Consider the following 23,519-nt stretch of genomic DNA (forward strand, 5'->3'; position numbering starts at 1 on the left):
GATGACTATAACCAGTTAGTAATGAAAATCAAATGGCTCTTATGTGTGTGTTTTTCTACAATAGCCTATGGTAGTATACATATGTTAACTGATAAAGGGAAGAACCTCCTTAATTTTTTATCATTACTTGATTGGAATAAGATAATGATTCCTAGTAGTGAATCAGAGGATGTAGTGCTTATAACATCCTATAAGAAACCTATAAATAAAGATGAGCTTCTGGATATTGCTATTGAATTTTCTAATTCCTTGCTATCTCTCTTTCCATCCAATCAGAGTTTAGTTTAGACCTGTGGTCGGCAAACTCATTAGTCAACAGAGCCAGATATCAACAGTACAACGATTGAAATTTCTTTTGAGAGCCAAATTTTTTAAACTTAAACTTCTTCTAACGCCTCTTCTTCAAAATAGACTTGCCCAGGCTGTGGTATTTTGTGGAAGAGCCACACTCAAGGGCCAAAGAGCCGCATGTGGCTCGCGAGCCGCAGTTTGCCGACCACGGGTTTAGACCATCTGTGTCTCCCTGGTTTGCACCTGCCTTTGGTTCACTGTTGAGTGTTCCCTGTCTTGAGTCAGCAATCGCTCTGGGTGTGCTGTGGTTCTGAGTGTGGACGGGGCCCCGGTGTTTCAGACCCCATCGGTTGAAGGCGTAGGTTAACCTTGCCCAGCCTGGAGTTCTCCAGTGACAGCTGCTGGGCGACCCTCTGAGCTGTGTCACTAGCTGTGGCAGAAACCCGGTCCAGTGCTTATCAGAATGTCTGTCTTTATGTGATATTCACCAAGTAGCTCAATAAATGAATTAATTGAGAAGATTGTTGGATCTCTCTCATCTGACTACTTTTTTTTTTTTAATCTTCACCCCAGGATATTTTTCCATTGATTTCTAGAGAGAGCGGAAGGGAGAGAGGAGAAAGAGAGACAGAGACAGACAGACATCAATTGGTTGTCTCCTGCACGTGCCCCTACTGGGGCTGGGGAACTTTCAACCGAGGTACATGGCCTTGACCGGATCCTTTGGTCCACAGGCTGGCACTCTAACCACTGAACAAACTGGCCAGGGCCTGACGGCTTTTTAAATGTAGTCTTTTGTGAAGTCACAACTTTTATCATTCTTAATTTTGCCTTCAACTAGTTAGATAGCTTCACAATAGATTAGCTTGCCTCATAAGTCAGAGAGTGGGTTCACAGATTTTGCACACTTACTCAGATACTAGAGGGCTGATGCATGAAATTTGTGCAAGGGGCTCGGCCCCCACTGCCACGGAGGCCACCTCTGCCCTCGCAGCCCTGGCTACGTCTGGAAGGACGTCTGGTCTAATTAGCATATAATGCTTTTACTATTATAGGTGCTAAGAAAGTTGTTTCTTATTTCCTGTAGCTGAACTGACCTTCCTCATTTGTCCCTCTGGAGGGTGTGAGAACCTGGCCCTCGACAGTTCCCCATGTCCCTTCCAGTGAGAATATAGTGCACTCACAGTCCAGCTTTGTACCCAGCGGTTACATTGTCTCTTCTGTGTATCTCAGCTCTTCAGGTCTTGTCCCTCCCCGCTTCTCACCAAGAAGGCCCCTGAGGGGGCGGGGCATACCTGTCCCTCAGGAGTGAGGAGCTACACTTCGTCCTGGTCTCTCGAGGGAGGTGCCAGTGCCCCCTGGAGGAAGGCTGATGCTGAGGGTGGTGGGGTTCGCCAGTCTCCTGGAGTGATGCTCCCTGACAGGCCCCTGCTTCTAGGCCAGAGCGCTGTGTCAGCCCATCAGCCCTCTGCACCGTCCCCCTCTGGGGACCATCGAGGTCCCCTGCTGCTGCCTAGACTTCCAAGTTCCCCGCACTGGCCGTGCTGCGGTTCCCTCTTCCATGGTCTGAAAGCCTGCCTTCCCCACTTCTGACGGCCCTCCTTTCTCCCATGAAGCCCCACGGCACCCTTTCTTATCAGCTGCTGGTTCTCCTTGCGCAGAGCATGTGGGGAAGTCCGGTCAGTTCTCCAGGCTGGGGTGCTGCTGTAGTAAAAGAGCTCAAGGAAGTTGTAAACATCTTTTCTCTCCTGATAAGACTCACTTTGAAGGTTTTAGGTTCAAGGCCAGTCAGTGCACTGTTTATTCTAGACATCACTGGTTCTTCCACCCGGGGCATGCACCTCATGCTCAGCCTGGGAAAGACTAAAGGGAACCATGATGTAAAAAGAAAAAAAAGTTTAATCAACAGTTGTTCCTATTATTACATCAGCATTCTTCTTAAGCTCTCTCTATAAAAGGACCGCATTTCTCTTGGTACTTTAAACTTACTTCCCCCGTACACTTAAAAAGGAATTTAGGCAGAAATTCAGTCCTGCCAAGTGATGGCAGGTGCTACAGTTCAGTACTGGCACCCATTGTGGAGGAGTGACCACTGCTCAAAGCCACCGTCTTGGTACAGAGTGCATGGGGTTCTTTTTAAATGGACCCGCCCCCCGCGCCCCCCTTCCCCCCCCCACTTTTCGTGTTAGCAGCTGGTTGACAATTGTCTTGGTGCTTGGTTTGGTACTTCTGCTAAAAGGCAGGAAGGCATTAGTAATGAATATCGTGCATTGATTGAGGGACTTCAAAGCTGGTAAAGTGACTGGGCCTTGAATTCTTGGACTAGAGTGGTATCAAAGCAGAACCCAAAATTGGAGCCACATTGTACGGACAGATGAGTAGCTGATTCAGTTCACAGTTTTCAGAAGTATTATTGGCCCAGAATTATCTTAATAGTTTGTGTAATTTATAACTTGAAAACAATTACATTTTGGCCATAAGGTGACAGTATTAATAGCTAAACTGTTTATTTTTATTCTTTAGTTAGTGAAAAAGAGTTATATGACAGTTTAACCATTTAATTTTTTATTATTGAAATAGATGTGCACTTGGATTTGGAAGACCGCCTTGCAAAATTTATGAAGACAGAAGAAGCCATTATCTACTCGTATGGATTTGCCACCATAGCCAGTGCTATTCCCGCTTACTCTAAGAGAGGGGACATTGTGTTTGTGTGAGTAACTTTTACCTAGGGTTTCTAATCAAATGCCTTTGAAACTAATATTGACCTTCCTAGAAAAGTCTTTTGTTAGAGGATAGCTGCCTAAAATAATATGATTTTTTTGTTTCTAAAGAAATTCATAGTCACCCCAGCCAAGTAATTCTACAGAATTTGTGAGACAGTCATTAGAAGGATGAGTACCTAAAGGTGTTGGCACTCAGCTATCTTTCATTATGATTTTATTTATCGCTACCGAGAAGCCTGGAGGAGGCCAACCATCTCCCTTCCCTGCACAGCTCTGTGACCATGTGGTAACCTTGTGAGACTCGACTTCTCTGTACCCCAGCCCAACCCTTGGTCTCTGCTGTCTTGCTTCATGACATGTTAAGAACACAGAAGCCATGAGTCGAGGGCTTCCTTCACTTCCGTGTGCAAATCTGCCCCTCATGCATGTATACTAGATGGGTTGCTCTTCGCTATGGAGAGGAAGGACAGAGAGAAGTGGGTATGGCTGGCATAGCACAGGCAGCTGCCTGCACCTTCCAGAAGCCTCCAGCCCAAGCCTCTGTCGTCTTTTGAGTGGACCATTAAATGACCCTTTGAATTTTAGAAACAAATTTACTTTGAATTTTAAAAAAAACACACAAATTTACACCCAGTCATTGTGGCTCAGTGGTGGAGCATGGACCCATGAACCAGGAGATCATGGTTCAATTCCCAGTCAGGGTACATGGTTGGGTTGTGGGCTCAATCCCCTGGGGGCGGGGAGGGGGACGTGCAGGAGGCAGCTGATCAATGATTCTCTCCCCTTCTCCCTTCCTCTCTGAAATAAAAAATATATTAAAAACTAGAGGCCCGGTGCATGAAATTCGTGCACGGAGGGGGGTTGTCCCTCAGCCCAGCCTGTACCCTCTCCAATATGGTATCCCTCTCACAATCCAGGACTGCTGGCTCCCAACTGCTTGCCTGCCTGCCTTCCTGATTGCCCCTAACCGCTTCTGCCTGCCAACCTGATCACCCCCTAACCATTCTGCTGCCAGCCTGTTTGCTCCCAACTTCCCTCCTCTGCCGGCCTGGTCACCCCTAACTGCCCTCTCCTGCAGGGTTGATCACCTCCAACTGCCCTCCCTTGCAGGCCTGGTCCCTCTCAACTGCCCTCCCTTGCAGGCCTGGTCCTTCTCAACTGCCCTCCCTTGCAGGCCGGGTGCCTCCCAACTGCCCTCTCCTGCTGGCCATCTGTGGTGGCCATCTTGTGTCCACATGGGGGCAGGATCTTTGACCACATGGGGGCAGCTATATTGTGTGTTGCAGTGATGATCAATCTGCATATTACTAGGTCAGTGGTCGGCAAACTGCAGCTCGCGAGCCACATGTGGCTCCTTGGCCCCTTGAGTGTGGTTCTTCCACAAAATACCACGGCCTGGGCGAGTCTATTTTGAAGAAGTGGCGTTAGAAGAAGTTTAAGTTTAAAAAATTTGGCTCTCAAAAGAAATTTCAATCGTTGTACTGTTGATATTTGGCTCTGTTGACTAATGAGTTTGCCGACCACTGTACTAGGTGTACCAGTTAATAATGCATATTTTGTAGTTAAAACACGATAACTTCAAGAGAAACATCAAAAGTGCTTTATTCAAAGTAATGTCCATCGCTAGCTACACATTTCCCCCATCTTTCAGGTAATTTGTGGATACCATCCCTATAGAACTTTTCTTGTTTTGAGGCAAACCATTCAGAGACCCAATTTTCTACTTTGTACGTTTTGAAGTGCTGCTCAGAAAGTGTGTGCGCCATCCATCGGAACAAGTGGTAATCTGAAGGAGCAAGGTCTGGTGAATACAGCGGATGGGTTAATACTTCCCAGGCAAGATCTTTTAACGTGTCTTTAACTGGTTTTGAAGTGTGTGATGGTGCGTTATCATGAAGCAAAATTACTTTGCCATGTCTTCTGGCCCATTCTGGTCGTTTCATGATCAAAGCATGGTTAAAATTGATTATTTGTTGTCTGTAGCAATCAATATTCAGTTTCACCTGGTTTTAGAAGCTCATAATTCACCACACCTTCCTAATCCCACCAAACGCAGATTTGGCCTTGCAGTCGATGTTGATGGTGACCTGGCTCAACCCATGATTTTGTGCATTTGGGAGTCTCAAATAAATCCACTTTTCATCGCCAGTCACAATTCGATGCAAAAAAGACTTGCGTGCTGTTGAAGCAACATTTTACTGATGACTTTTTGGTTTTCCTTTGTCTTTCGTTCAGTTGATGTGGCACCCATTTTCCTTCCTTTAAAACCTTTCCCATTGCTTGTAAAGAATCGGAAATTGTTTGCTGAGCAACGTTTAACCTTTCTGCAAGTTGTTTTTGAGTTTGACATGCATCTTCATCCAATAATTGTTGGTCTTGAAACTTTTTCAGTTGACCTGAACATTCTTTATCTTTCACATTGAAATCATCACTTTTAAAGCGTTTAAATCAGCATTCACAAGTACCTGGAGATGGAGCATGTTCATCATAAGCTTCCTCAAGTATACGATAACTTTTTCTTCAAAATAAAGTAATGAATTAAAACTTCCTGCAAATGCTCTTTTTTGGCACACAATTTGACATTTTTAAGCGTAAAAATATCTATGATGTTAACACCTTTGGCAAATTTGACATATGAAGTTTTGAAGCTTGTCAATACAACAAAATAGCATACTTATCAAATCGCACATATATCAACATATGTGTAATTCCATCTATTGAAAAAAATCTGCATTATTAACTGGTACACCTAGTCTATACTAATAAAAGGGTAATAGACTAATTAGACCGGGCATCTTCCGGACCTCCGTTCAAAGCCATGGTGGCGGGGGCCGAGGCAGAAGTGGTTAGGGGCAATCAGGCAGGCAGGGGAGAGAGTTAGGGGGATCAGGCCAGCAGGGGAGAGCAGTTAGGGTATCAGGACGGCAGGGGAGAGCAGGTAGGGCGATCAGGGCAGCAGGGGAGAGCAGTTAAGGACAACCAGGCTGGCAGGGGAGAGCAGTTAGGGTATCAGGACGGCAGGGGAGAGCAGGTAGGGCGATCAGGGCAGCAGGGGAGAGCAGTTAAGGACAACCAGGCTGGCAGGGGAGAGCAGTTAGGGGAATCAGGTTTGCAGAGGAGTGCTGTTAGGGGGATCAGGCCAGCAAGGGGAGAGCAGTTAGGAGGATCAAGCTGGCAGGCAGAGGCAGTTAGGGGCGATCAGGCAGGCAGGGGTCCTGGATTGGAGAGTGTACAGGCCAGGCTGAGGGACACCCCCGCCTGCCATGCACGAATTTCATGCACCGGGCCTCTAGTATAATAATAAAAGCATAATATGTTAATTAGACTGGACAGCCGAACGACCTTCCCGACGAAGCCACGGCAGCAGGGGCCGAGGCTGAGGCCGAGGTGGTTAGGGGCGATCAGGCAGGCAGGAGAGTGGTTAGGGATGGTCAGGGAGGCAGGTGAGTGGTTAGGGGCAGGCAGGCAGGCGGAGGCGGTTAGGGGCGATCAGGCAAGCAGGCAGGCCAGCAGTTAAGAGCCAGTGGCCCCGAATTGCAAGAGGGATGTATGACTCCCAGTTTAGGCCCGATCCAAACTGGCAGTTGGACATTTCCTGAGGGGTCCCGGATTGCAAGTGGGTGCAGGACGGGCTTAGAGACCCCCTCCCATGCATGAATTTCGTGCACCGGGCCTCTAGTTGTTTATAATGCTGCAACACACATAGGGGGGCATATATTCTTTTGACTTAGTGTTTCAGGTTTCTTTGGCTCTATCCCATAAGTGGAATCACTGGGTCAAAAAACAGTTTCGTTTTTAATTTTTTGAGGTAACTCCATATTCTTTCCATAGTGGCTGCACCAGTGTGCATTCCACCAACAGTACATGAGGGTACCCTTCTTTTCTTCACACCCTCATGTTGTTCGTTGGTTTATTAATGATAGCCATTCTGACAGGCATGAGGTGATTTCTCATTTTGGTTTTAATTTGCATCTCTCTGATGATTGGTGACAATGAGCAACTTTTCATATGTCTATTGGCATCTGTATGTCATCTTTGGAGAAGCATCTATTCAGATCCTTTGCCCATTTTTCAGTTGGATTGTTTGTTTTCTTGATGTTGAGTTGTATAAGTTTTTTATACATTTTGGATATTCACCCTTTATTAGATTTATCATTAGTGACTATATTCTCCCATTCAATGCCTTTGCCCATTTTTTAATTAGCTCTTTTTTTATGTTGAGTTGTATGAGTTGTATATAAATTTTGGGTATTAACCTCTTATCAGATATGTCATTGATGAATATGTTCTCCTATTCTGTGGGTTGTTTTTTCATTTTGTTGATGGTTTCCTTTGCTGTGCAAAAAATTTTTGTTTGATGGAGATCCATTTGTTTATTTTTTCTTTTGTTTCCCTTGCCAAAGGAGATACAGCAGAAAAAGTATTACCTGAAAAATGGTCCAAGGTTTTACTGTCTATGTCTTCTTCTAGGATTTTTATGGTATCGAGTCTTACATTTAAGTCTTTAATCCATTTTGAGTTTATTCTTGTACATGGGGAAAGAACGTGGTAGCTTAATTGTTTTTGCATGTATCTGTCCAATTTTCCCAACACCATTTATTGAATAGACTGTGCTTACTCTATTGTATGTACCTGCCTTCTTTGTCCATTTAGGTGTTTTATTTCTGGACTCTATTGTTCCATTGAACTATATGCCTGTCTTTGTTTTTTTTTATGCCAGTACCATGCTCTTTTGATTACTGTGACCTTGTAGTATAGTTTGATATTAGGTAGCATGATTCTTCCAACTTCGCAAGATTGCTCTGGCTATTTGAAGTTTTTTGTGGTTCCATATAAATTTTTTGATTATTTGTTCTAGTTCTGTGAAATACGCCATTGGTATTTTGATAGTTAATTGAGTTGAATCTGTAGATTGCTTTGGGTAGTATGGACATTTTAACAGTGTTAATTCTCCTTATCCATGAGCACAGTGTATGCTTTCATTTATTTTTAACTACTTCAGTTTATTACTTTAGTGTCTTATAATTGACCAGTACAGATCTTTTACTTCCTTGGTTCTATCAGTTCCAGTAGTTTTATTGTGGGATCTTTAGGGTTCCTTGCATAATAATGACAGGTTTACTTCTTGCTTTCCAATTGGATGCCTTTTATTTCTTCTTCTTGCCTGATCACTGTGGCTAGACTTCCAGTACTGTGTTGAATAAGAGGTGAAAGCAGATATCCCTGTCTTGTTCCTAATCTTAAGGGGAATGCTTTTAATTTTTCCCCATTGAGTATGATGTTAGCTGTGTGTCATAAATGGCCTTTATTATGTTGCGATATGTTCCCTCTATTCGTACTTTGCTGAGAGTTTTTATCCTAAATGTGTGCTGGATTTTGTTAAATGCTTTTTCTGCATCTGTTGATATGATTATATGACTTTTATTCTACATTGTTTATATAGTGCATCACATTAATTGATTTGTGGATATTGTACAAACCTTACTTGATCAAGGTGTATGATATTTTTTATGTATTGCTGGATTTGGTTTGCTAATATTTTGTTGAAGATTTTAGCATCTATGTTCATCAGGGATCTTGGCCTGTAATTTTCTTTCTGTGTAGTATCTTCATCTGGTTTTGGAGTTAGGATACTCTGGCCTCATAAAATGAGCTTGGCAGTCTTCCCTCCTCTTGAGTTTTTTTTGGAAAGCTTGAGAACAGTAGGTATAAACTTTTCTTGAATTCTTGGTAAAATTCACCTGTGAAACCATCTGGTCCAGGAGTTTTGTTTGTTGGAAGTTTTTTGATTACTGCTTTAATTTTATTAATTGTAATTGGTCTGTTCAGATTTTCTTTTTCTTCTTGATTCAGTTTTGGGAGGTTGTATGTTTCTAGGAATTTAACCATTTCTTCCGGATTTTCCAATTTGTTGGCATATAGTTGTTCATAATATTTTCTTAAAATCTTTTGTATATCTTTGGTGTCAGTTGTTGCTTCTCTTTCATTTCTGATTTTATCTTTCAACTCTTTGTTTTCTTGATGAGTCTGGTTAAAGGTCTGTCAATCTTGTTTATCTTTTCAAAGAACTGGCTCTTGGTTTTTTTGGAAACATTTTTTTTATTGGCATATAATTGACATACAATATCTTATTAGTTTCAGACGCACACTACAGTCAATCCTTGTTTCTCAAATGTCTCCCATCTTGAACAGTTAGGTTCTGGACCAAGTTGTTCACAGAAAAAATATCTGGGTTGTTGATCAAACCTTCAGTTTTCCACCTGACAATTCTTTTATGCTGATACTTTAGCATGACAAAGTATCTCTCAGGGAACAGGCGAGAATGCTTTTGTTGCTGGAAATCTATGATTAGTACAATTTTAAAAAAAGAAACCATCAAGAGTGCTAATGTTACTAAGGGTGTGAAAGTGTTCACAAAACAATCACAGACAATTGAATAGGTAGAAAAACTGTTGTTGAACGGATAAAGGAAAAGCTGTTAGCTAGTGATAGCATTTCCCAGGCAGTGATGTATTAAAAATTTGTTTAAGGCTAGTAGGGGGTGGTTTTATAAATCTAAGAAGTGTTTATTTCTAGATCAAACAGTACATTAGACATTCTGTATTTAAGAAAGATTAAAACAAGCAATCAGTTGAGGGCCTGAAATGTATTAATTCAATTTAGATTATTTCTAATGGGAAAAAATGATTCCGTTTTCGAACAAATTGCTTTTCAAACAGCCTTTCAGAACAAATTAAGTTCAAGAACTGAGGTTCCACTGTATAGTGATTTGATACTTGTATATGTACATATGAAATGATCCCCTAGTAAGTCTAATTACCATCTGTCACCATACAAAATTATTACAGTACTAGAGGCCCAGTGCATGAAATTCATGCACGGGGAGGGAGTGTGTCCCTCAGCCCAGCCTGCACCCTCTCCAATCTGGGACCCCTCGACGGATGTCCAACTTCCCATTTAAACGGGCAGTCGGACATCCCTCTCACAATCCAGGACTGCTGGCTCCCAACTGCTCGCCTGCTTGCCTTCCTGATTGCCCCTAACCGCTTTTGCCTGCCAGCCTGATCACCCCCTAACTACTCCCCTGCCAGCCTGATTGATGCCTAATTGCTCCCCTGCTAGCCTCTTTGCCCCTAACTGCCCTCCCCTGCAGGCTTGATTGCCCCCAACGGCCCTCCCTTGCAGGCCTGGTCCCTCCCAACTGCCCTCCCCTGCTGGCCATCTTGTGGTGGCCGTCTTGTGTCCACATGGGGGCAGCCATCTTGTGTGTTGGAGTGATGATCAATTTGCATATTACTTTTTATTAGATAGGATAGAATAGAGGCCTGGTGCATGGGTGGGAGCCAGCTGGTTTGCCCTGAAGGGTGTCCCGGATCAGGGTGGGGGTTCCCTTGGGGTGTGGGGCAGCCTGGGCGAGGGGCCTGTGGTGGTTTGCAGGCCGGCCACGCCCCCCAGGGACCCAGGCGGTGGCCCTGGTATCTGGGATTTATTTATCTACCTAATAATAGACAAATATGCAAATTGACCGTACCTTCGCTATGCCCATGATTGGCCAGGAGGCGCGGGGGGCGCGGGACTCGGGGTAGCCGATTGGGCCGGCGGGACGCTGAGCTGCGTCTCCAGCAGCGGCACGAGCTCAGCGTCTGCGCCATGGCTGTGCTGCGGCACAGAAGGGGCCTCTGGGGCAGCGAGCTGATGTCCCCGCCGTGCGGACCATCAAAAGCGTGGGAGCTGAGTGCCTGAGTGGACAGGCACTCAGCTCCCCCGCAATCGAAAGCAAAAGTGTGGGAGCTGGGTGCCTGTCCGCTTAGGCAGCAGGCCTTTCAGAAGCCTCCGCCACGCCGAGGCTTCTGAAAGGCCTGGTGCACCAGCGATCGAAAGGAAAGCGTGGGAGCTGCGTGCCTGTCCGCTGGTGCACCAGGCCTTTTAGAAGCCTCTGGTGCCTGGTGCACCAGCGGACAGGCACCCAGCTCCCCGTGATCGAAAGCGAAAGCGTGTAGGGGACCCTACATGTGAATGATTCAATCATGCACTGGGCCTCTAGTCTTCTATAATTGAAACTTTGTAGCCTGGAGTGGAGGCCTGGGCCGGCCAGCGTGTGCGGAAAGCTTGGCTTCCTCCATTGCCTGGGAAACCCAAGCCTCCTGCTCGCTCTGTGGCCGCGGCCATCTTGGTTGGGTTAATTTGCATACTCGCTCCTGATTGGCTGGTGGGCATGGCTTGTGGGTGTAGCGGAGTGATGGTTAATTTGCATATTACTCTTTTATTAGATAGGATTATTGATATATTCCCTATGTTGTACATCACATCCCCATTGATTTATTTAAATTTTTAAAAAACATATTTTATTGATTTTTTACAGAGAGGAAGGTAGAGGGATAGAGAGCTAGAAACATCGATGAGAGAGAAACATCGACCAGCTGCCTCCTGCGCACCCCCTACTGGGGATGTGCCCACAACCAAGGTACATGCCCTTGACCGGAATCGAACCTGGGACCTTTCAGTCCGCAGGCCGACGCTCTATCCACTGAGCCAAACCAGTTTCGGCTGATTTATTTAAATGTTTATGATGGGAAATTGGTACTTCTTAATCTCCTTCACCAGTTTGTTTCCTCTATCTATGAGTGTGTTTCTGCTTTGATTTGTTTGGGTTTATTTGTGTGTGTGTGTGTTTTTACTTCCACATATAAGTGCAATTATACTGAAGCCGAAATGTGGTGTGTTTGAGTCCAAGTTCGTTGTCTCGAGAAATTGAAGAATGAAGTCACAGACCAAAAACGATTAGTGGAACTGAAGTTTATTGGGAGAAATCAGTCCTGAAAAAGGTGCAGCTGGGGTTCCAGGAGCAGCCAGCATCCAGGCTTCCTTTCCATGTGACAGTCGGGTGTTAAAGTCTATTAGTCCATGTGTAGAGTCCCAGTGGCCATCAGCCACGTGGGCGCAGGGGTGTGCTCCCACCACAGAACATCAGGAGCCCATTGCGCCCTGAGAGAGGCAAGAGGGAGTACATGCTTTTTAATTGAGGGGGTGGGTACCGCCTTGCTAGCTCCTGATTGGTCTTTTCAAAGAATTCTGCTTAGCAGTATCCTTGGGATTGCCTCACTGCCTTATGATTGCTTATTTGCATGCTGCCTGTCTTAGCAATATCCATACATTTTAAAGTTCATGCCTCTCTCACGTGCCCTTCCTTCCCTGCCCAATTGGGGTGTCTTTGTAACCCCGCCTAGTTGGATTCCTGGTTTTATGTCCTCCTCCCATGGTCCCAATTCTGACTACCTCGCTTCCTCTGTCTCCTCAAAGTGGTACTTATCTTTCTCTGTCTGACTTTTTTCACTCAGCATAATATTCTTTAATATTTCATTCTTTTTATGCCACATGATATTCCATTGTGTATTTGTACCACAACATTTTTATCTACTTGTCTACTAATGGGCACTTGGGGTGCTTTCATATCTTGGCTATTGTAAATAATGCTGCAGTGAACATAAGGGTGCATATGTCTTTTGAATTAGTGTTTACATTTTCTTTGGATAAATACCCAGAAGTAAAATTGCTGGATCATTTGATAGGTCTCTTTTCTATTTTTGGAGGAAGTATTTTCGCCATGATTGCTCTAAAGTTATCAGAAGTCCTAACATCCCCATCACCTCAGGATTGGCATTTGTGGGCTGTTTTCTTTCATTCTGTTTAAGACTCCTGGTTCTTGGTAGGACAAGTGATAGTTGATTGAAAGCTGGACATTTATCATATTAAGCTATATTCGTTTATGCTTTATTTCAACAACTGTTTTCACTGGCTTTCTCTGACACTCTCCTAGCAGGGATGGGGGCACGGCTGCCTCACTGTTGCCAGGCAGAGGTCCCCCTGAGCCTCTGTTGACCCTGAGGGGTGTTTTCTCGCCCTCAGTCTCCTGCGCTTCCTCTGATACAGGCCACATTCAGGAGAGAGAGGTTGCCCCTAACTGCAGGGTGGGCGGGACTTGGCACGCTCTCCATCGTCTCACTGACACCACAGTTGGAGCCCCTTGTTACCTGCTGGCACAGATCAGTGTCTCAGCTCCCTTATCCAGCACCACCTGGGGATGTTGAGGTGCCTTGCTATAGTCTCACCAGGCTCAGCATCTGCTGGTGCGGAGGGGTGGGCCCCGGTATTCCTGTGGTGTGGCTGCAATGGAGCCGTTATTGTCGGTTGGGGACCCTCATCTCTCCCTTTGGCTACAGAACACAGGCTTCTGTTAGAGTTTTTCTGTCTGTGTCCATGGCATTTCCAGGAGGCCAACTTCATCAGCCCTCAGTCTGGGAGATCCAGGAAACTCGTGTCATGTCATTTCCCAGGTCCCTAGCTGGTCTGACGTTTCTCTCCATCTTTCCGTCTTCTTAGACTTATTTTATATGTAATGTTAGGGGTTTGGTTGCACCTAGTCAGAAAAATAGGGAAAATGTGTCCACTTCATCTTCCCAGACATAGCAATCTTGCATATACTTTTAATTAATACAACTTACTTTAAAAATGTATTTCCTCCTAATGAGCCCAGTTTAGAAGATCTCTGCAAGATTCAGAGTTCTACCTCGTTATGCGGATAGTCAGCTCTCCAGGATTGCTTCTCTTGCGTGTGGCATTCCAACCAGAGGTGCCGCTGTGGTGAAGTGCGAGTGTTCATGCATCTCTCAGAGAGCGTTGCTGAGAGTAAACCGAGAGCCCATGCACAATAAGGCCTTCGCGTGCTGACGCCGAGGTGAAAATACGGAAGAGTGCTGCTTAGAACAGGGAAGCGCTTGCAGGGGGAAGTGCAAACAGTGATGTATGAATGTTCAGGTGTGCTTTGTCTGTCATGTTCACAGTAACGAGTGAATGTAGATCACCTACTCCCATGCTAAGAATATTGACAAGGCCCTTAAACCCCAGTCTGGCTGTACTCTTCCTTACAGAGACAGAGCTGCCTGCTTCGCTATTCAGAAAGGACTACAGGCATCACGTAGTAACATTAAGTTATTTGAGCATAATGATATGGCTGACCTGGAGCGACTGCTAAAAGAACAAGAGATCGAAGATCAAAAGGTAGGATTCTTTTGAAGAAAATTATGCAGTTCTTTTGTACTCCTAACCAGCTAAATTATATATGAAATGATAATTTGTCATGAAAACTTGCCTATGGATCACATTTGGATATTAAGGGTGTTCCTGCTTATTAAGTGTACTTCATGTTGTAGAGCCAAGTCTGATGTAATTGCTTCATTACTGCCAAAATTATATATGGCAAATTTGGGGAAGGTAATTAGGCAGCTTTCTAAAACGGAGAGGGAGCCGAGCCGGTTTGGCTCAGTGGATAGGGTGTCGGCCTGTGGACTGGCGGGTCCCAGGTTCTATTCCGGTCCAGGGCACATGCCAGGGTTGCAGGCTCGATCCCCAGGATGGGGCGTGCAGGAGGCAGCCAATCAATGTCTCATCATTGATATTTCTCTCCCCTTCCCCCTCCCCTCCCCCTCCTCCTTCCTCTTCTCTCCCTCTCCCTCTCCTCCTCTCTGAAAGCAATAAAAATATTAAAATTTTTAAAAAAGGAGAGAAAAACAGCCTGCACTGTGAGTGGGGGTGTATACTTTCAGCTCTGCAGGAATAGCTCCAGGTTCATTAGGGTGTTCACGAGATATACCAATTGGATTCAAAATAGATTAATTCATATCAGAATCAATTAAGTGGAAGAAACAATAACATCAGATCTGAATTTACAGATTTATGAACAAAGTGAGGCTCTTTCTCCCCACCCCACCGTCATGTGCCTCTGAGCAGCTGCTGCCTGTGAGAAACAACAGCCCCAAACTGGGTTTCCTGCCTTCTTGCCACCCATTTACCCTTTTCTTCTCCTTGAGGGAATGGCCGTGTTCCATGGGAGTGTGGCAGAGGAAATGTGTTCAGAGCATCACTGTTAGAATTATCATTTATTTTCTTCTGATGATGTGGATGAAGAAGGTAGCTCTGGTCTGCGATTCTACGGGAACCGTTAGGTGTAGACTGAACTAGGAACCTGGTCACCACAGCTTGTCTCAGTGTCACTTCCAAGAGGTCTGTTCCAGTACAGCTCATTCATTAGAGTCACTGATAAAAATGCCCATCACGTTCCTCATTTTTGTGTCAATTTTTGTTTTTATTTTATTTATTTTAAAATATATATATTTTGTTGATTTTTTTACAGAGAGGAAGGGAGAGGGATAAAGAGTTAGAAACATCGATGAGAGAGAAACATCTATCAGCTGCCTCCAGCACACTCCCTACTGGTTATGTGCCCGCAACCAAGATACATGCCCTTGATCGAAATCGAACCTGGGACCCTTCAGTCTGCAGGCTGACGCTCTATCCACTGAACCAAACCGGTTAGGGCCAATTTTTTTCTCTTTTTAAAAATATTTGCATTATTCCTCTAGGATTCTGTTGTCTTTGTTAGGAGACAGCAGTTCTTAGTACATAGACTCTCTGATAAACTTCTCTGTGATGCATGTGTTGTAGCTGTACAACTAGGCAATCTTTCTCTTTTTTAATATACTTATAGTGATTTCAGAGAGGAAGGGAGAGGGAGAGAGAAAGGAACATCAATGATGAGAGAGAATCATTGATGGGCTACCCCCTGCACGGCCCCTATTGGGGACTGAGCCCACAACTGGGGCATGTGGCATGTGCCCTCACCGGGATTAGAACCGTGACCTACTGGTTCATAGGTCAACCCTCAACCATTGACCCACACCGGCCGGGCACAATTAGGAAATCTTAACATTGAAACTATTCCATTGATTACTTTCTACAAATCATAAAAATATGTCCCTTGTTCTGACTAGGAATATGAAAGATGTCCTTTGTTCTCCCTAGTAATAGCATGCTACCAGACTGAAGAACATTGCCTTGGGGAATATGGCCAATGACCAGTCTGCTGTATAGAGTTTATTTTGCCAAATTAGTATTGTACAAATCTGGGAAACATGATATTCAAGTTTGTGTGTGTGTGTGTGTGTGTGTGTGTGTGTGCGTGCGCGTGTGCTTTACCAGATTTATATTACTTATAACAGATTTTCCTGCCAAGAGTAGGTTTTCTAAATTACTCTATATTTTCATTTTTAAAGATGATTCTTTTTCAGTTTTATATAAATATTAAATTTTTGAATATTTCCTACTTAGATGCTTATCTTTGAAACTGAATTAAAATATTATAGTGTAGTCCAGGTATGGATCAAATTTTTGGGGGGTGGTGTTAATATCCCAAGATGTTTCTTGTTCCTATTCCTACAGGGTTCTCTTAACACACATTCTTTAAAAATAAATAAATACACTGAGTGGCCAGATTATTATGATCTCTGAACACATAATAATCTGGCTACTCAGTATATACATACATACATATATATATTAGAGGCCCGGTGCATGAATTCGTGCATGGGTGGGGTCCTGCCAGCCTGGCCATGGGGAGGGGACATGGGCGGTTGGCTGGCCTCCCTGCTGGTCATACTCCTGGTCGAGGGTACAATTTGCATATTAGCCTTTTATTATATAGGATATACACTGAGTGACCAGATTATTATGCATTCAGAGATTATAATAATCTGGCCACTCAGTGTAAATCAAGGATAGTACCGTATTTTCTGGCGTATAAGACGACTTTTTAACCAGGAAAATCTTCTCAAAAGTCAGGGGTCGTCTTATACGCCGGGTGTCATCTTATAGGGCAGGTATATCCCAAACTCTATATTTTAACTGGAAAAGGTGGGGGTCGTCTTATACACCCAGTCGTCTTATATGCCAGAAAATATGGTAGATAAAAACAGCATTTTATGGAAGAAATACAAATAACTGAGCATGTGAAAAATAATCTGGCTTCACTAATAATTAGAGAAAGTAGGATAGCAGTTTTGGCCTGCCCAATTAGGGGACATTTTTTTAATCGTAATAATCAGCATCAGCACAGATATGTGTGATGAGACAGAGGGCCCTCTGGGAACCCTGGGGGTTTCATTGGCACAGCCTTTAGACACAGTTACATTCCAGTATTCTTAAGTAGCTGTACACTTGGGACTGGGATATGGGGTGCTGTTATTAGAAGATAATCAGAAGTGGTGTCAGAAATTGCAAGATATTTATGAGTCTATGTAAAAAAGCAAAACGAGGGAAACAGCCTAAATGGAATATTGGGAGAATTGTTAATTTATGGTAAACCTACAAGGTAGAATATAATTTCTCCCCTAAAATCATGTTTTAAATAATATTAAGTAATGTGGAAATGCTCATAACATCCTATATAATAAAAGGTTAATATGCAAATTGACCGAACGGCAGAACGATCGGTCACTATGATGGGCACTGACCACCAGGGGGCAGATGCTTGACACAGGAGCTGCCCCCTGGTGGTCAGTGTGCTCCCACAAGGGGAGTGCCGCTCAGCCAGAAGCCCTGAGCCTGGCTCACGGCTGGCAAGCTCAGCAGCTCCGTGGCAGTGCTAAGACATCCCCGGAGGGCTCCCGAACTGTGAGAGGGCGCAGGCCAGGCTGAGGGACACACACCCCCCCCCCACCAGTGCATGAATGTCATGCACCAGGCCTCTAGTCCATATATAAAAGCCTAAGCAACCGCCCAACTGGCCGGTAGCTATGATGCACGCTGACCATTGGGGGCAGATGCTCAATGCAGGAGCTGCTGAGACAGCAGCTTTGCAGAGTGCCCTCTTGCACTACAAGACCCCTCGGGGGATGTTGGACTGCCAGTTTCGGCCCGGTACCCACAGGCCAGGCCGAGGGACTCCTCCTGCCAGAGGGACCCTGCTCACTCTGCAGATGCCCTTTGTGTCCCAGTGCTACCCCAGGTGTGGCCGGCCTGGGAGGGACCACAGGAGGTTGGCTCCAGGGTGTGTCGGGCCTGTCTCGCCCTGTCCCGCCCTGCCGGCCACCTTCTAATTAATTTCCTTTCAATGTGCATGAATCAGTGCACCGAGCCTCTAGTAATATCATAAAATCCATGTCCTAAAACTATTGCAGTAAAATCCTGATTTGAATATTGTAATTTATAAAGATACTACAGGCCCAGTACACAAAATTTGTGCACTTGGGGCAGGGGTCCCTCAGCCCAGCCTGCACCCTCTTGCAGTCCGGGAGCCCTCGGGAGATGTCCGACTGACAGCTTAGTGCTGCCACAGAGCCGCTGTGCTCAGCAGCCATGAGCCTGGCTCAGGGCTTCTGGCTGAGTGGCGCTCCCCCTGTGGGAGCACACTGACCATCAGGGGGCAGCTGCTGCATTGAGCGTCTACCCCCTAGTGGTCAGTGTGCGTCATAGCAACTGGTCATTCCGCAGTTCAGTCAATTTGCATGTTAGCCTTTTATTATATAGGATGCTTTTTACAAGAGAGACAACAGTTATTAATGTGTGGTTATGAAGAGTTAATTTGTTAAATTGTTTTCTGTACTTTTTTTTATTTCCTAAGAGTTTTATATTGAATATTTTCAAATCCAAATAAGCTACTTCGTTTTTAAAAGGCAGGGAGAGGCAGGATGCCCCCATGTCTTCATCTAGGACCCCCAGCAGTCCTGTGGCCTTGAAGTTTGTGTTAATGGCAGAGTAGAGATGACCAAGCAAACTCAGTGGTGGATACTTCAGATACTGTGACAGCTTTTGGAGTGTCCCAGCCTTGGGTTCTAAACACCCCTTAAAGCAGAGCTCTGGCATTGGAGTTTCTAGATGTCCATCAGACAGAAGCTTAGAGGCAAGAAACTTTGAGTAGGAAGGTGGTGGTAAACTGTCTGTGGGTCTCAGTATTTTCAGCCCGGCATGTAGGAAGCATCTACACATTTGGCAGAAAGACTTGGAGTCACTGGGGGGCAGGGCAGGTGTGTGTTGTCTGAAAAAAATCCCTCCACACCACTGCCTTCCAACGTCACTGGATGAGGTCATAATCAGGTTTCCCTGACACTGTAGCGTGAAGTAAGGAAAGGGGTTTCATCCGTTTTTTGGCAAATGAAGTATAAAGCAGGCTTTGTCTGTGTTTTTATTACGGAAAATTCTGGGCACTTTCAAAGGGAACAAAATAATATAATATTATTATTTATTATTATTATTCTCCCAGCTTGTTATCAACATTCTGCCATTCTTTTATCCTCTAAACCACAATCTAATTCCCCACTATATCTCTATGAAGATGATTGATATTATAGTTTATATTTTAGGTAAAATTTACATACACTGAAACGCACAAATCCTAGCCTTTTTACAATGGTTAGAACCATATAACCCAAGTATCATGGCCTCTATCATGACATCAAACATCCTGTCATCCCAGAAAGTTCCCTGGGCACCTTCCCAGTCATTCTGAGCTTGGAAGGATTTGTTTGTGTAATAATAGTCTCAGAGTGCCTCAACCGTTTGTGTGTGTGTGTGTGTGTGTGTGTGTGTGTGTGTGTGTGTGTGTGTATGGTCTCCTAGTTGATTGCAGGAGATGAAAAACATGTCTGAGAGGAGAAAGCACTGTTCTTCCTCTCATAATAGCACGATCTCAAACGTGATGAATAAACCTTCTAATAGATGTTTGTATTTGGAGTTACTAAAATTTTAAATGTCTGTGGTTTTTCTTTTAAAGAATCCTCGCAAGGCACGTGTAACTCGACGTTTCATTGTAGTCGAAGGCTTGTACATGAATACTGGCACCATTTGTCCCCTTCCAGAATTGGTAAGCAGCCATGACTTCATTATCCTAGTATTTGGACTCTTTGGCAGTTTGCCTTTTGTTTATGACCACTTTTAATGTATAACATCCACACTGCTGTGCACAGTAAGGTCACAAGCACACTCTAATCATACCAGGGAACTAGAGTAGCATGGAATGCCTACCCTGGCCTTTAAAGAGTGATCTGGACTCACCTTTTTAAAACCAACTTCATCAAGGTGTAATCCTATATAATGAAAGCCTAATATGCTAAGTGTCTGACCGTTTGTTTGACCAGTCGCTATGGCACACACTGACCACCGGGGGCAGATGCTCCGACCAGTAGGTTAGCTTGCTGCTGGGGTCCAGCCGATCGGGACTGGGCGAGATGGGCCAAACATGCCCTGGAGCCAACCTCCTGTGGTCCCTCCCCGGCCAGCCAATCTCCCTCGGTCCCTCCCCAGCCTCAAATATTTCTTCTGCCCTAACTGGTTTGGCTCAGTGGATAGACCATCGGGCTGCGGACTGAAGGGTCCCAGGTTTGATTCCGGTCAAGGGCATGTACCTTGGTTGTGGAGACATCCCCAGTGGGGGGTGTGCAGGAGGCAGCTGATCGATGTTTCTCGCTCATTAATGTTTCTAACTATCTCTCTCCCTTCCTCTCTGTAAAAAAATCAATAAAAATATTTAAATAAATAAAAAAATATTTCTTCTAATTAATTGCCTTTCAATGTGCATGAATCCGTGCACCGGGCCTCTAGTTGACATATAATAAAATACAGAGAAAATGTACAGTCTGAGTTTTGACAAATGTATACCCTCCTGTCACTGCCCCCATAGTTGAGATACAGAACAGATCTATCACTCTGGAATGTTCCCTCATGCCCCTTCCTGGTCAGTACACCCAAACCTGGCCCAAGGCCACCGTTGATCTACTTTTTGTTCCTATAGTTTTGCCTTTTGTGTAGCACTTTGTCTAAATAAAATTATATGGTATGTATTTTGTAAAACTTAGCTTTTTAACATGGAAAGTAATATACTGTTTTTAGAAATCATGACTATTGAGATGTTTTAAAATTGAGGTGAAATTTACATAACATAAAATTAGCTGCTTTTTTTTTCAACTTCCAGTATCATTTTTAGTTTTTCAATTTTACTGAAATGAGAATTCACATTTACAAATACTGAGGAAGTTTAAAGAACCTAAAATGAGGCTTAAATAGTATTGAGCACTGTCTTGCTACAGTTAATTTTACCCAGATTCTAGGAAAAATAAATGATACTGGAAGTTGGTAAAATTAGCTAAAGTACCCAACTTAGTGGCATTTAGTACATACACAGTGTGTGCACCTTCAGTTCTCTCCTTCTAATTCCTTGTCATCACTCCCGAAGAAGGCCCGTGCCATCACGCAGTCACTCCCCATTCCCCCTCCCTCAGCCCTGTACAACCACCAACCAGTCTGCTTTCTGTGTGGGTTTACTTATTCTGGGTATGGAATCATCCTAATATATATCAGGTACAGTAATCCCCCCTTATCCGCATGGGGCACCTTCCAAGACCCTCAGTGGATGCCTGAAACTGCAGATAGTATCAAGCCCTATATATATATGTTTTTCCTATAAATGCATATCCTTCTATATAAAAAAGAGGTAATATGCAAATTGACCCTCATGTCCTCACAAGATGGCCATTGCCTATGTCGTCACAAGATGACCACTACAAGATGGCCACCCCCATGTTGTCACAAGATAGTTGGCAGGGGAAGGCAGTTGAGGGGACACCAGGCCTGCAGGGTAGGGCCGTTGGGGGCGATTGGGCTGACAGGGGAGGGCAGTTGGGGGTGATCGGGCTGGCAGGGGAGCAGTTAGGTGTCAGTCAGGCTGGCAGGGGAGCGATTAGGGGGTGATCAGGCTGGCAGGCAGAAGCGGGTTAGGGGCAATCAGGCAAGCAGGCCGGCGAGTGGTTAGGAGCCAGGAGTCCTGGATTGTAAGAGAGATGTCCGACAGCTGGTTTAGGCCCCGATCCTTCAGGGGTCCCAGATTGGAGAGAGTGCAGGCTGGGTCGTGGGACACCCCCCCCCCCCATGCACGAATTTCGTGCACCAGGCCTCTAGTATACAATAAAGAGTAATTTACAAATTAGGCACAGAAAAGGTTAACAACTAAGGATAAAATTGGACAGTTATAACAATCCTATATAATAAAAAGCCTAATATGCTAAGTGTCTGGTCGTCCAGTTATCTGTTCAACCAATCAAAGGGTAATATGCTAATGATATGCTAAGGCCGTTCAACTGCTTGCTATGACGTGCACTGACCACCAGGGGGCAGACAGTCGACCTGTTGACCAGTCACTATGACATGCACTGACCACCAGGGGGCAGATGCTCTGACTGGTAGGTTAGTTTGCTGCTGGGGTCCGGCCAATTGGGACTGAGCAAGATGGGCCGGACACACCCTGGAGCCCTCCTGTGGTCCCTCCCCAGCTGGTCAACCTCCTGCATCCCTCCCTGGCCCCGGTTGCGCACTAGTGGGGTCCCTCAGCCTGGCCTGCGCACTCTTGTAATCTGAGCTGAAGGACCTCCCCCTCAAGTATTCTATAATAAAATTTCATGCACCAGGCCTCTAGTATTCTATAATAAAAGTTACATGAATGTGGTCACTTGTTTCAGGGGTTCCTGGCTGAAGTTTTCATGTGTGTTCAGTGCTTTCTAGAGCAGCATGTTGCCATCAGTTGGAACATGTTTTCTCTTCAAGTCTTCCACCTGCAAATTTAACGTATTTTCTGTTTTAACTAAGCACTTACACACTGTGGCCGTAAGTTTTGCAGTTTGAGGTGCAATAGCAAAACTAACATGGATTTCTTTCTTTTAAATCCTCACTCAAGGATATTCCCCCCCCCCCTTTTTTTTTTATGGAGAGTGAAAGAGAGAGGAAAAGACAAAGAGAAACATCGATGTGAGAGAAATACATCGATTGGTTGCCTCCTGCACGTGCCTGGGCCGGGGAGGAGCCTGCAACCGAGGTATTTGCCCTTGACCGGAATCGAACCCGGGACCTTTCAGTCTGTGGGCTGTTGCCCTATCCACTGAACCAAACTGGCTAGGGCATCTTTTTCTTTCTTCACAAATTCACAGATAGAAGATCATAGATCTTAGCAACCTAAGCATATGATTTTTTTTTTTCTGAAGTCCAGAGCTTTACTTTTTCACATAAAGGAAGCACTTTACCGTTTCTCTTTGGCCTGTCGGGGTAGTCAGCACCACTGCTCTAGCACTGCGGGCACAAGCCCCGCGACACCTCCACAGTCGATCCGGTAACAGACGGCTGCTGCGTGTCCGGTACTACACGGGCACCCTGGACAAAGGATGGTGCATGTCCCGGGCAGGCGGAGGGTGGTGCGAGACTTCACCACACAGGAAGGCACGGACTGTTAATTGAATTGTTTATTTCTGGGATTTTCCAGTTAATCTTCTCAGTCCACAGTTGAATGTGGGTGATGAAAACATGAAATGTAAACTAAGCTCAGGGGAGACTATTTACCACATGACCTTGGTGTGTGGCTTCGTTCCCTGAGCTCCATGTTCTCCTAGTCCTTCCACTTGTGGCATGGCCCAGCACTTCATTCCTCCGTAGTGCTAAGTAACACTGCAGTCCATGGATACCCGGCATTTTGCTTTTCTGCTGATGAATATTTGGGTTGCTTCCACCTTCTGGCTATTGTGAATAGTGCTGCTATGAACATTTGTTTGTGTACAAGTATTTGTTTGGATCCGCTTTCAGGATTTGTGTCTATGTGTGTAGCCGTGTAATTGCTAGATCACATGGTAGTTT

The 23,519-nt window shown here is 44.8% G+C and overlaps 1 protein-coding gene across 10 annotated transcripts in view; it reads left to right on the forward strand.

Annotated features, from left to right (window-relative positions):
• The window catches only part of SPTLC1 (serine palmitoyltransferase long chain base subunit 1), a 71,695-nt gene that overhangs the window by 29,820 nt on the left and 18,356 nt on the right, over positions 1-23,519 (forward strand). For 6 of the 10 annotated variants that reach the window (XR_008558234.1, XM_054726841.1, XM_008156865.3 and 3 more), the window contains 3 exons: positions 2,872-3,004; positions 13,946-14,075; positions 19,621-19,710. Coding sequence is in view for 9 of the 10 variants with exons in the window: in XM_008156865.3 (XP_008155087.2) it covers positions 2,872-3,004; positions 13,946-14,075; positions 19,621-19,710 (353 nt within the window). In the remaining variant the exon portion in view is untranslated. Of the gene's footprint in view, positions 1-2,871; positions 3,005-3,125; positions 3,811-5,073; positions 5,544-13,945; positions 14,076-19,620; positions 19,711-23,519 lie in introns of those variants that run through there. The other 4 variants (XM_054726838.1, XM_054726839.1, XM_054726840.1 and 1 more) reach the window with 4 other exon arrangements.

Source organism: Eptesicus fuscus, chromosome 15, assembly GCF_027574615.1.
Source record: "Eptesicus fuscus isolate TK198812 chromosome 15, DD_ASM_mEF_20220401, whole genome shotgun sequence".
Taxonomy (NCBI): domain Eukaryota; kingdom Metazoa; phylum Chordata; class Mammalia; order Chiroptera; family Vespertilionidae; genus Eptesicus; species Eptesicus fuscus.